General features: G+C 41.3%; 1 protein-coding gene across 2 annotated transcripts in view; it reads left to right on the top strand.

Moving 5' to 3' along the window:
• LOC143030680 (uncharacterized) overlaps positions 1-6,359 on the top strand; it is a 9,071-nt gene extending 2,712 nt beyond the window's left edge. For both annotated transcript variants that reach the window (XM_076193861.1, XM_076193860.1), the window contains exon 2: positions 2,755-6,359. In XM_076193861.1, coding sequence (XP_076049976.1) covers positions 2,986-4,116 — 1,131 coding nt within the window. In that variant the 5' untranslated portion in view covers positions 2,755-2,985 and the 3' untranslated portion in view covers positions 4,117-6,359. The remainder of the gene's footprint in view (positions 1-2,754) is intronic.
• Positions 6,360-14,146: the final 7,787 nt, after the last annotated feature.

The following is a 14,146-nucleotide window of genomic DNA, read 5'->3' on the forward strand; positions in this document are numbered from 1 at the left end:
TAGATAGAGTGAGAAATGAGGAGGTGAGGAGGAGAACAGGGGTGGAAAAGGAGCTGGGAGATAGGGTTGATGAAAGAATATTAGGATGGTTTGGACACATGGAAAGAATGGGTAAAGAAAGACTAGTAAAAGAGGTGTGGAAGGCAGATGTGGAGGGAGTGAACATGAGGGGACGTCCTAGGATGAGGTGGATGGATGGGGTGAAGGGGGCTTTGGGGAAGAGGGGAATGTCTGTTGAGGAAGGAAGGGAGAGGACAGAAGACAGGAGTGAATGGAGAATGGTTGTATATGGATGATGTTGTGATTGCATGAGGTGGAATGGGCTGGGGGATGGGGGGTGAGGTAGTATGTGTGAGCTTAATTTGACACAGCCCGAAGGGATTTCTCCCTGTCTTCTCATTTTATGCAATGGGGGGACGGAGAGGGGGGTCGCCGATTTAATGAAGCGGCCTTGCTGTGGATGTGCTGTGTCTTGCGACACTGCTTCTGACCCAGGGTAGTGGACAAGGTGCAGGGATGACCCGTCATCCAGGAGGTGCTAAGATGAGAGGGAGGGTGGAGGGGTGTGGATTGTATTCAGGGATGGAATGGGTGGGAGTGATTTTATGCCTTTTACTTTTTGGCTGCCCCCCTTGTAAGGGGGAGGAAGCCTTGGTATATGTATGTATGTAGGTATCACATATGTACAAATGTTTTTTGTGGTTCTTATTCTTGGTTAGAGCCTGATTGTAGATCCTACTGGCATTGTTTTCATCACCACCTCCACCAGTTAATATATTTTTGCCACTAGTGACGACCAGGGTTGCCAGATGTAAACTGCCGAAAGTCGCGAGCTGCAGGACTAAAAGTCGCAAACTTCTGGCTAAAATAGCCCAATATATAAACACACACACACACACACACACACACACACACACACACATATATATATATATATATGTATATATATTTATATATATATGTGTGTATATATATATATCTGTATGTATATATATATTTATATATATATGTATATATATATGTATGTATATATATATATATATATATATATATATATATATATATATATATATATATATATATATATATATATATATAAATTGCAGGAGCCCGCACTTGATGTTGATGGCATTTCTACTTTCAAGAGTTCACTCAGATGCTCAATTGACTGAATAGAAGAATGACATGCTACATATACAGTGAGACGAATTTCAAATTTACTAAGTTTATCTTCCTTCTTTGATAGAACAGACTTGATGCTCATCTGCTTGTCACTTACTTTCGATACATTTTGTTTGTGTTTTAACGAATCACTGTGGTTTTTTTTTTAATCCGTTGTATGAGCTCTCATGTCCGTTCTACAAACTTTACAACGTGACTTATGTCCATCCTCTTTCACTTCCGCTAAACATTTTTCAAACAGGGGATCCTTTAACCAGGCAGACTGAAACGTTTTCAAGGTAGTTTGACCACCTTTTTTTTTCTAGATCTGTGGAGCTCACAACACTATGATCCTCGCATATAGAATGACTAATCGAATACGTACATTTCGTACTGAGCCTCTGCGGGCCGAGATGCGAGCGGGACGATCTAGCACGTTGAATACGTTCCTGTTAATTTTCATATTCGAATACGTACATTTCGTACTGTGCGTCTGCGGGCCGAGAAGCAAGCGGGACGATCTATCATTTTCATCCTACGTAGCAGTCTCAAATCGGACTAGGGTTGCCTGGTTGGTTTTACCAAGAAAAGAAAATGCCAACTGTCGCCAAAAATATGCCAAATTATGCCAAAATTATTTCCTGAATGCAGAAATAATCACTACTCTATTAGTCTTCATGATGCAGAAATAATAACTACCAGTCTTCTCATTAGTAGCCCAAAAGTAGCCCAAAATGTCGCAAGTCTCAAAACTAAAAATTAAATCGCGCCGAGCTTTCAAAAATAGCCCAATCTGGCAACTGTGGTTACGGCCAGAAGGCTGAGTACATTTCCATGCCATCTATGTTTTTTTTTTCTATGCCGCCAAGTAGTTGTCTTAATTGACACCCAATAAATGTCAGCAAAATTGATAGCTATCATCAGGGCATCACAATCGGAAGAGGCACCTCGCGCACCTAAGGCAGCTAAAACTACCACCGAGCAATTGTGTGATGGGGAGCATCACTGAAATGTTGGTACCCCCGGGAATCGAGTCCCGGGACCCCCCACTGCCCGATTACACAACTGATGCCTCTAGTGACTTCTGGCACAGCAATTCATTCCAACGCTTCCCACACAAATCGACAAATCCCAGAATTCTTTCACAGCTTGATGTTAGGTTTGTTATTGAACCTTGGGACAATGCAGATGTAATGCGCGCATGTAATATAAGGATCTGAGAAGTTCAGCTTGTCTGACTGTCTGCCTGCCATCGTTTGTCTGTCACGAAACTGCTCCGCCACTATGGGAACAATTGTTGCCTAAATTGGAACCTAGATGGGTCATTGTACCTATAGATTTATTATCATATTTATGTCAAATGACAGCAAACAGATTTGGTTCTCTCTCTGCTAGGAGTGTTGGAAAGCTTGTGGTAAGAGGGTGATAGTAGTGCCAGATGACAGCAAACATATTTTTCTGTTTATTTCTCAGTATTTCATGCAACATGTGAATTTATCATGGTGTGTTTAACTTTTCATGTTTAATTCCAACACATTTCTTATTATTTACAAAGTATTGCAGACGTATAAAAGCTTTATCTTTTATTTTCAGGACCAGGACTTAACAATCAATTTTTCGGTAGGGGAGTTGGCCGCAAATTCTATTTCATTTGCTATTGACGGCGGAGAAAAAGCATCCCATTGAGGCTCACGTGATGATGCAGATTTCTCCCACAAGAGTAGTCTCAAAGAGTATATAATGAACCCCACAAAGGAGAAACCTTTCTAGTTTGTCCTTTGCGACGCAGCTTGCACAACAAAGGCAAGTCTTGGTCGTCACGTGATGAACCAGACGGGAAAGAAGCCCTTCCAGTGTGACCTTTGCGACGACGCAGCTTTCACAACAAGGGCAAGTCTTCGATATCACATGATGAACCACACGGGAGAGAAGCCCTTCCAGTGTGACATTTGCGAAGCAGCTTTCAAATCGAAATCACATCTTAAGCGTCACGTGATAACCCACACAGGAGAAAAGCCTTTCAAGTGTGAACTTTGTGATACAGTTTTCAGTATGAAGCATAATATCAAAAAGCATATGGCGACCCACACAGGAGAGAAGCCTTTCCAGTGTGATCTTTGCAACGCAGCTTACTTTGCGAAACTTGACTTCAAACATCACCAAATGACCCACACAGGAGAGAAACCTTTCAAGTGTGAGTTTTGCGACGCCGTTTTTAGAAAAAGGTCAACTCTCAAAGACCACATGATGACACACACAGGAGAGAAGCCTTTCCAATGTGACCTTTGCGATGCAGCTTTCACAAGAAAGTCAACTCTTCGATGTCACGTGATGACCCACACAGGAGAGAAATCTTTCCAGTGTAACCTTTGCGACACAGCTTTCAGAGGGAAGTCAAGTCTTCGATATCACATGATGACCCACACGGGAGAAAAGCCTTTCACGTGTGACCTTTGCGACGCAGCTTTCAGAGCAAAGTATTCCCTTAGAAGTCACATGAGAATCCACACAGGAGAGAATCCTTTCAAGTGTGACCATTGCGACGCAGCTTTCAAAGGAACGAGTGCTCTCAAATATCATATGATGACTCACACAGGAGAGAAGCCTTTCAAGTGTGACCTTTGCGACGACGCAGCTTTCAAGACGAAACATCATCTTAGAAATCATATGAAGACTCACACAGCAGAGAAACCTATCCAGTGTGACCATTGCGACGCATCTTTCAAGGGATCGAGTGGTCTCGATTATCACATGATGGCCCATACAGGAGAGAAGCCTTTCCAATGTGATCTTTGCGAAGCTGCTTTCATAACAAAATCAGGTCTTCGACGTCACATGATAACCCACACAGGAGAGAAGCCTTTCCAGTGTGACCTTTGCCACGCAAATTTCAAGACAACGAATGGCCTCAAAGGCCACATGATGACGCATAAGAGAAAAACTCTTCAAGTGTGAGCTTTGCGACGCATCTTTTACATCAAAGGTAAGTGTTCGACGCCACGTGATGACCCACACTGGATAGAACCCTTGCCAGTGTGAACTTTGCGACGACACAACTTGCACAACAAAGGGCTCGACACCACATGATGACCCACACAGGAGAGAAGCGTTTCAAGTGTGATCTTTGCGCAACTCATCCTTCACGGCAACGTCAACGTCATGTGATGACCCATACAGGAAAGAGGCTTCCCAACTGTGATCTTTGTGACTCGGTTTTCAGAATGAGGCGTCATCCCGAAAGGCACACGGAGACCCACACAGGAGAGAGACTTTCTAGTGTGTCCATTGCGACACCATGTGATGACCTTTCAAACGTGACCTTTGTGACGCAGCTTTGGCAGTGTAGTCAAATATTCGAAATCGCACCCTGGCCCACACAGGAGAGAACCCTCTCAAGTGTGAGCTTTGCGACGCAGCTTTCATAATTAAGTTAAACATCCGATATGATGCCATGGCCCACACAGGAGAGAAGCCTTTCAATTGTGACTTTTGATACGCATCTTTCTTAAACTAGAATCTCCGATATTATGTCACAACCCACACCTGAGAGAAGTGTGAACTTTGGAGCGCACCTTTCAGAGGAAGGCATCATCTCAAAAACCATATGGTGACCCAGCTCTCATACCGAAATATGACCTCAAATATCACATGATGACCCACGCAGGAGAGAATCCTTTTAACTGTGAGATTTGCGACGCAGCTTTCAGAGGGAAGCATATTCTCAAAGGGCACTTGGTGACCCACACAGGAGAGAAACCTGTCCAATGTGACCATTGCGAAGCAACTTTCAGGGGAATGGGTCCTCTCAAATATCATATGATGACTCACACGGGAGAGGACCCACACAATGGAGAGGCCTTGTGTGACCATTGTGATAAATCATTCTTGCACAAACTATTTTCAAGATTCACACAGGAAAAAAAAAAAACTTCAATGTGACATTTCCATTGCAGCTTTCAATAAAGAATCTTGACAGACATGTGAAAATCTGCACACGAAAAAAAGTATTCTAAATGACCTTTGCAGGTTTTTCACCAAACATCAATATTAATGTCATACAGTCACCTATACATGAGAGAAACCTTTCCGAAGTGTATTCTTAATAAAGGTGTGTCAACCTGTATATAAGATAAAAAAAAAATGTGCATGTTTTCTTTAAAATTGTATGAAGCATCAACTCTAAAGGCACATGACAACCCACATAGGAGAGAAACGTTTCTAGTGTGTCCTTTGCGACACAGCTTTCTAATGCGACATGTTATCTAGCCTATATGGGAGGGGTATATGGTTACTTAAAAACACAATACATACTTGGAGTTGAAACTTTTCAATCAAATACTAAAATATTACCTTTTGTTAGTCCTTGAATAAATGTATTTGTCTTGTAAAAATAACAAAGACGTTGTGACTCTACTGCGTTTAGAAATGTATTATTTAACCTATCCAACAATATTTTATTTCGGCCGAGAGGAACCTACTACACATCGAAAAATTTAACAGAGCATGTGTACCGTAGTTTCCTTTCCATTATTTACGTTTCATTAGCCCAGGACATAAAACACTACCTATCTAAGAAATGGGTTTATGTCCTGGGCCCAAACGTTCGCACAAATGGCGGTTGACGAGTGTTGGATTAAGAGACCTAGGTGTACCGCCTTAGTGGCGTGTGGTCAGTGTGTTTCTCACAGTGCTAATGTAGATGTAAGCTTTGTTTTGATGTACCAATGAAGGCGGTAAGTTCAAGGCATACACACAGGGGTTTATGGGCCAGGTATTTCAGGCAGCCGGTGGCTTAGGATGGTTGGGCCTCTGTAGGTCCCGGGACCTCGTGCAGTGTCCCTCTGCTACTTCCAATCCCCTTTGTAGGGTTGAGATGGATCAGTCGAGACGGAGTCCATTACTATTCGCTTCCGTTGGTGACTCGTCTTATAATGATATATAATTAGTTTGGTCCATAATTCTCATAGTAGATGTTTGAGAAAATGGAACGTATTGTCGACTTGAGAAAAAAAAAAGTCTGTTGCTGTACTTTGTTGAATTTTAGAGAGATGGCATGAGAATCATGGGGTGGGTATGAAAAGAGAGGAAAGTCGATGAGTAAAAGAGTAAGAGTCAAAATCCGAGCTAGAGTTCCTACATTGAGTGGAGTCTGCTGCCCCAGTACCCAGTACGAGTGCATGGTTGGATTGGCCCTTGGTCGATTGTACAAGTTGTACTTTAGGCTATGTGTGTTCACTGTTGAGGTATATTAATTATGCATGCATTATAGAATTAACATTTTAAAGTATGTTAAAGATAAAACAATGAAAGCAGCATTTCCCTGAGTTTCTCTCTTCACTGCTCGTTGTATCCGTTGTGTCAACTCCTGGGCATAAAAAGAAAGAAAAAAAATCCATAGTCCTCGTGGACAGGGTATGGGTGTGAAGTGCTATGTCAGGTATGTTTAGGTGTCAAACTGAACTTTCTCCACTACTACGCCTCCTACCATTTTCTGAGCTTTTGGTGATCGTAATCTGTTTTTAATCCTGGCGTCGGCGCCGCCGTCCAAGCTCCCAGTCCATTTCTCCCGTGCCACGACCACCAACAAGCCCATAATCGCTCGCAAATCGCCCGGTGGTAATAACCCTCTTTTAAACGCTACTATCTTTTCATTTTCTTACAGACATTCTTCCCCTCCCACAAAAACCGATCCCGCGCAAGCGGGTGGTCTTTCCAAGGAATTCAGAATTCAGGACTGAGATTAGTAGCTAAACACGGCCCGCCTTGCCCCCACCCCCAACCTGGAGTATATGATCCCCGTTTGATGGCATAGCCTACATTCCTGCCACTGAAGAAGCACCAGGTGTGCAAACTCATTTTGGCTACAATCTATCTATGCCTGCCACTCATCAGCATGATATACAGAGAAAAACTTGGAACACTGCCTATAGAAGGCAAGAATGCTTTAAGAGAAAAAATGACAAGAAACTTGATCATAATAAAGCTGCCATTCACTTCAGTGAAGTGTACTTGAGGGGAAACCTGCCCATAAACATTATGGATACACACGCAGAAGCATGCATATATATATATATATATATATATATTATGCATCAATAATTCCCCCCCTTATAAGGAATGTAGCCAAGTCAAAGGCATGTACCCACTCCCATCCATTAAACTCCCATCTACCACCTTTTCCTCCCTCTCATCTTGGCTCCTCGTGGATGATGGGTCATCCCTGTATCCCCCACTGCCCCCCTGGGTCATAAGCAGTGCACCAAGACACAGCAAATCCAAAGCAAGTCTGCTTCACCTAATCAGCGACATCCTCTCCGTCTCCTCGTGCAGAAAAAAAAAAGTGAAGATGGGGGGAAATCACTTCAGGCTGTGGCAAAATATCATTCATACATAACCACTCCCTATCCCCCATGCCTCACCCTTCCATGCATCACAGTATCATCTATACACAGCCATTCTCCATTCACCCCTATCTAATGTTTTCTCCCTTCCTCAATAGACATTTCCCTTTTGTTCATGCCCCTTTCACCCCATCCATCCATCTGATCTTTGGTCTTACCCTTCAAGTTCACTCCCTCCACCTGTTCACTCATTCCTTCCGTGTGTCCAAACCATCTCAATATTCTTTCACCAGCCCTATGATGTGCCATCTCTTTTTCCATCCCCGCTCTCCTACCTCGTTTCTTACTCTGTCCGACCTCGTGACCCGTACCATACATCTCAGACATTTCATCTCAAGTACATATAAAGTTTTCACCTCTGCCTCAGTTAAATTCCAGGTTCTCTACCCAATACAATGCCGTTGGCACATTCACCCCTCCATGTACTCCTCTTTGCATCTATTCCCAAATGTCTATTTCTCGTTATATTTTTTAATTCCCCAAGTTATTTACTTGCTTCTCTCAGTTTAAAATTGACATCCACCTCCACTCCCTTTCCTACCACATGCGACCCCAGATACCTAAAGCTGTCCAATTCTTGTAGCCTCCCTCCTTTAAGAATTCCAACTCGCTGCCACCCTTTCCCCTTATACATCTCATCACCTTGCTTTTACCCATATTTACCTTCAACTTTTTCCTATCGCATACCGCACCAAACTTCATTACAAACTCCCTTAACCTCACCTCTGACCCTGGCGTAAGTGCAGTGTCGACAGTAAACAACAGCTGGCTCACCTCCCATTTGTCTCCATTTTCCTTAACCACCTCCAGTCCCCTGTTCATTACTCTCCTCTTTACCTCCAACATCACCCTATTCATACGCGCATTGAGCAGCCAAGGTGACATGGCACATCCCTGACACAGTCCCACCTTTACCTCAAACAATTCTCTCTCCCCTTCCCAATTTTACACATACTCTACTATCATAAAAATTCTTGACTGTCCTTGACAGTTTTTCCCTAATTACTTATATCTGCAAAACCTTCCATACTGCCTTCCTGTCTACCTTGTCTTACACGTTTTCGAAATCCACAAAGGCCTAAAAAAAATCCTTATCTTTTGCTAAAGCTTTATCACACAAAAATCTGATCCATAACCACTACTACACACTGTTCCTCACCAATTACTCTGTTCCTTTTTTAATCCTATCAATTACAACACTAATATCCCCCCAACCCTCTCCCCTAAGAACAAGGAGGACTTCCAAAACTCTTCCTACTCTTTTCCTGACTACCACTATATAGTCTGTTATTGTATTATCAACCATCCTTCCATCCACCACCCCTTCCATATGTACTTGTGCTTGCCTCCCCCCCCCCCCAACAATGCGTTAGCTATCTTGATAGATAACACAGTGTTTAGGGAAAAAAGGCAAGCATAAGTACTCTCAAAACACATCTTCACCATTAACTTTGCACTATGTTTTTCGCTTGGCACTCCACACTTCACAACTACTTTGTCTATTTGTTTACCAACCATAGTAGCATTGAGATATTTCAAAACCACTACATTGACATTCCTCCCAAAATTTTCCAAACACCCATTTTAATCTATCAAAAAAATCCCTTTCCTCTACACAAAGGATTACAAAGGCAAAGCATGCCGACAGGAGACCTTTTGATCCATATCTAGGTCGGATGCAAAAAAAAAAAAAAAAAAAAAAAAAAAAAAAAAAAAAAAAAATCATATTAATAATAAATTAAAACTATAACAATGTAAATAACAATTAAAATACATAAATAAATGCATTGGTATAGTTGAATAACAAACAAACAGGTAACTAGTAAATGATAATAAATTGACATATAACTAATAATAAATGAAAATCAGACAGACAAATTATAACAAAACAAAAACAAATAATATAACATAAATTATAATAATTACAGCATCTTACTTAGGTATTTATCTAAATGATTCTTAAAGCTTCGAACTGAACTACATTGCACTACCTGTGCAGGAAGTTTATTCCATTCATTAACTACACGGTTGGCAAAGTTGTTTCTACCTACTTCCAAAATGAATCTATTTCCGGACAGTTTGAGACCATTGTTTCTTGTCTGATTCTCATTCAATGTGAAAATTTGGTCACTTTTGATGTTGTCAATTCCCTTTAAAATCTTAAAGACCTGTATCAAGTCACCTCTGAGTCTACGCTTTTTTAGGGAAAACAGATTCATGTGCTTAAGTCGATTTTCGTATGATTTATTTTTGATATTTGGAATCAGTTTTGTGGCTCGCCGTTGTACTTTTTCCAGTCTGTCAATGTCTTTAATGAGATTCGGTGACCATACGGAAACAGCATATTCCAAATGTGGACGAACTAACGATTTATATAGCTTGTTAATGAGTGATGGACTTTTGAAATCAAAAGATCGCGCAATCAATCCCAGAATCTTATTTGCTTTCTCAGAGGCTGAAATACACTGCTTGGATGATTTGAGGTCGTTACTGATAATTACGCCGAGATCTTTTTCACTATCCACTTTTGTTAACGAATTTCCAAATAACTTGTAATCGTACTTGCTGTTATTTTTACCTATGTGCATTACCTTGCATTTACTTGTGTTAATTTTCATTAGCCACTTTTCAGACCATTGCTGTAATTTATCTAAATCTTCTTGAATATCTAATTGGTTTGAGTGATCATTTGCCACTCCGCACAGTTTTGTATCATCAGCAAATTTGGAAACAGTAGATTTTAGTCCATGGTCTATATCATTTATATATACTATGAATAGAAGTGGCCCAAGAACGGAACCCTGAGGAACTCCACTTGCAACACTTTTCCATCCAGAAGTTTTTCCATTTAAAACAACTCTCTGTTTTCGACCTTTCAACCAATTACTAGTCCAGCCTAATAGGCTACCATTTATTCCATGCAAAGCTAATTTAGTAAGTAGTCTTTCGTGTGGGACGGTATCAAAAGCTTTTGCAAAGTCTAGATATATTAAATCTATATTGTTTCTTTTGTCATAATTCGAGACAACTGTGTTGTAGAATTCGAGTAAGTTAGTCACGCAAGAACGTTTCCGTCTGAAACCATGTTGGCTATCATTTATCAAACGGTTACTTTCTAAATGATATTCGATAGCATCTCTGATGATAGTTTCCATTATTTTTCCTACGATCGAAGTCAAACTAATAGGCCTATAGTTATTTGGTTTCTTTTTGTCACCTTTTTTGAATATGGGAGTAACGTTAGCTAGCTTCCATTCTCTTGGGACATCTCCGGATATGATGGATTTCTTGAAAATAATTTCTAATGGAACAACAATCTCATTTTTCATTTCCTTTAAGATTCTTGGATGCCAACCGTCAGGCCCTGGTGTTTTATTAACTTTGAGTTTGTCTATACACCTTTTAATTGTTTCTTTTGTTATATTTACCGTAGTGAGTAAGTTTACCCCAGACTTTTCACAGGTTTCAGTTTGGAATTCACTTTGAGGTGTTTCGTTTACGAATACCGAGCTAAAATAATTGTTTAAGAGATTACACATTCCTTCATTTGAATATTCAAGTTGACCGTCAGCAGATAATAGTGGACCAATGTGATTCCTAACAACCTTTTTATCTCTAATGTAACTATAGAATTCTTTGGGATTCTCTTTGGATTTCTCAGCGATGTTCATTTCGTATTGTCGTTTTCTTTTTCTTATTGTCTTTTCTAAATCTCTCTGTATTGATACATAACTTTCATAGTCATTAGATGCACCCGAGCACTTATATTTCTTATAAGCCTGTCTCTTTTTAGCAATACTTTTTTCAGTTTCTTTGTCGAGCCACTTTTTTCACTACCAGGCCCATATGCACTTACAGAGACCCACATCTCCTTTCCCAGTTCCATCTCTATCCACATTAACCTTGAGGTAACCTTCCACTCCAGCACAAGCTTACCTATCTCCTCACTTACTGGTAGAGCCACCCCTTCCCTCCCTCGTCCTCTCCTTACTCTCAACGCCCTCCCCACTACAATCCCAAATTCGAAATCACCCCCCTTCAAATTAGTTTCACTTAATACCGGCAGCTCCATCTTCCCTCTCAAACATATTACCTATCTGTACCCTTTTACTCTCATCTGTAACGCGCCCACGCACATTGAAAGACCCAAACCTAAAGGTTCTGGTTGGAAAACTCCTCCCAGACACTCTATTGCCTTGACTTCTGATGGGAACATACCTCTTATGGTTATAGAGAGAAGGATGCCTAGTCCCATCACTTCGTCCCGTTTTAGCCGCTTTTATGACCAGAGTAGGACTTGGTGGCAGTATTCTTTCTTCCCCCTACCACAGGGCACATAGGCGAAAATGAAAATATGTACAGTACAGTATTACAAGGGGGGTCAGAATAACGGAAGGACAGTTGCAGTACAATGAAGTAACATAATTTCTCTATGAATAGAGGTTTCCTCCAACATAAACAAAAATATGTGAGGCTCTGGTGTGCGTAGGGGTGCTCCATAGAGTCACAAAAGTTTCGGCTGCATGGTACTGCACAACTTAAACTCCACAATAACATGCAGCCTACCCCAAGGCGGACTAAGAAATAAGAACATAAAAGTTACCCATTAATAGAGCATATCTTCTAAGTTTTCAGACCAATGGAAATATAATATAACAAAAGAAAAGGTGAAGAAAGTAATAGATTTAAAGAACAAGAAAGCAGCTTGTCCAGACGGATTAAAACCTGAGTTATACAAGGCACTTGTAAAAAATGAGATATGCATGAATACACTAACGAAGTGCCTAAGAACAAAGTTAACATGAAAGGAAAATAAAGTGGAAGATCATAGATACAAAAGTATTAGAACAGAAGAAAGAACTGTGGGTAAAAGATGTTACACTATTAGCACAAGCAAAAAACTTCCTACAAAGTTTTCATGTCCTTAACAAAAATCTTATTGAAACACATAGAGAGAGAAAAAAAAGTGGAAGAATTTTTCTTTATATCACAATACTGCATATGAGAGGGAAAAAAAGGCCCTGGTAGTGACAGCAATATGTTTTCAGAAAGTATAAGACATGGTGGAAAGAATTAGAAGCACATCAATACAAAAAGCAGAAATATGTGGTTAAGAAATGCCACATGGGGACACACACAAGAGAGAAACCTTTCAAGTGTGACATTTGCGGTGCAGCTTTCACACTTAACTCAAGACTTCGATGTCACGTGATGACCGACACTGGAGAGAAACCTTTCCATTGTGACCTTTGCGACGCAGTTTTCAAAACAAAGTCAAATCTTCGATGTCACGTTATGACCCACACGGAGGATAAACCTTTCCAAAGTGAACCTTTGCGACACATCTTTCACTACGAAACGTGACCTCAAATATCACAAGATGACCCACACAGGAGAAAAGCCGTTCAAATGTGAGCTTTGCGACGCAGATTTTAGAAGAAAGCATCATCTCAAACACCACATAATGACCCACACAGGGGATAAACCTATCCAGTGTGACCTTTGCGACGCAGCTTGCACAACAACGAGTGGTCTCAAATCCCACATGAGGACCCACACAAGAGTGAATCCTTTCAAGTGTGACTTTTGCGATGCAGCTTTCAGAGCAAAGGGCCGTTTTAAAAAGCACATGGCAACCCATGAGAAACCTTTCCAGTGTGAGCTGTGCGACAAAGCTTTCATAACGAAATGTGATCTTAGGTGTCACATGAGGACCCACAAAGGAGAAAACACTTCAGTGTGACATTTGCGACGCATCTTTTACAAAAGAGATGGGTCTTAAACATCTCGTGATTACTCAAGCTTACTAAAAAAAAGTTATGCGTACTCAAAGTAGAAACTACACAATGCTTTATAGAATATGACCTTTTGTTATGCCGCGAATAAATGAACTTGGCCTGTAAAAAGCTGAGACGTCATAACTCTGTTGGGGTTAGAAATGTATTCGACAGATGATGATTTTATTTCGGGCGAGAGAAGTCCCCTACTGGTCCCCTACTACATGAATAGAGTCGTCCGTTAACCTATTGTTTTAGCTTGTATTTTTTAAAATACATGGATGAGGGCTATGAAGAATGTGTCTTGTTTTGAACATAAGTTTCCACGGGGAGGGATATACACAATGTTGAACTTGCATGGGTAGTCTGCCGAGACTGAAATTATATGCGACTCGCCTCATTGTACAGCAGACAGATTCACTGACATCGCTCTGGGGAGACCCGACATGACGGACAAGCCTTTCACTCAAAGCAAACTCATCCGAGCTCAGAAAAGCAGGGACACTACCACAAGGGTGGATCAGATCACTTGCACGATGCTGGCCCACGCCGGACCAACAGGCTGGGCGTCTATCCTATCCTTGATCAACCACTCATGGGTGTCGGGACGCCTCCCGGGCGCCTGGAAAGTGGCCGACACACAACCAATTCCTAAACCTAAGGATCCCACCAAGCCCCGTCCGTCCCATCTTCCTGATGAATTGCACGGCCAAGACTGCAGAATGAATGGTGCTCAACCGCTAGCTCGTGTGGCGCATTTTCGATTTCACGTGGGGAGTTGGGAACGCCGACAGCATCATGACCCTG

The sequence above is a fragment of the Oratosquilla oratoria genome, chromosome 12 (genome assembly GCF_046742065.1).
Source record: "Oratosquilla oratoria isolate Oo_2021 chromosome 12, ASM4674206v1, whole genome shotgun sequence".
In the NCBI taxonomy this organism is placed as follows: Eukaryota; Metazoa; Arthropoda; class Malacostraca; order Stomatopoda; family Squillidae; genus Oratosquilla; species Oratosquilla oratoria.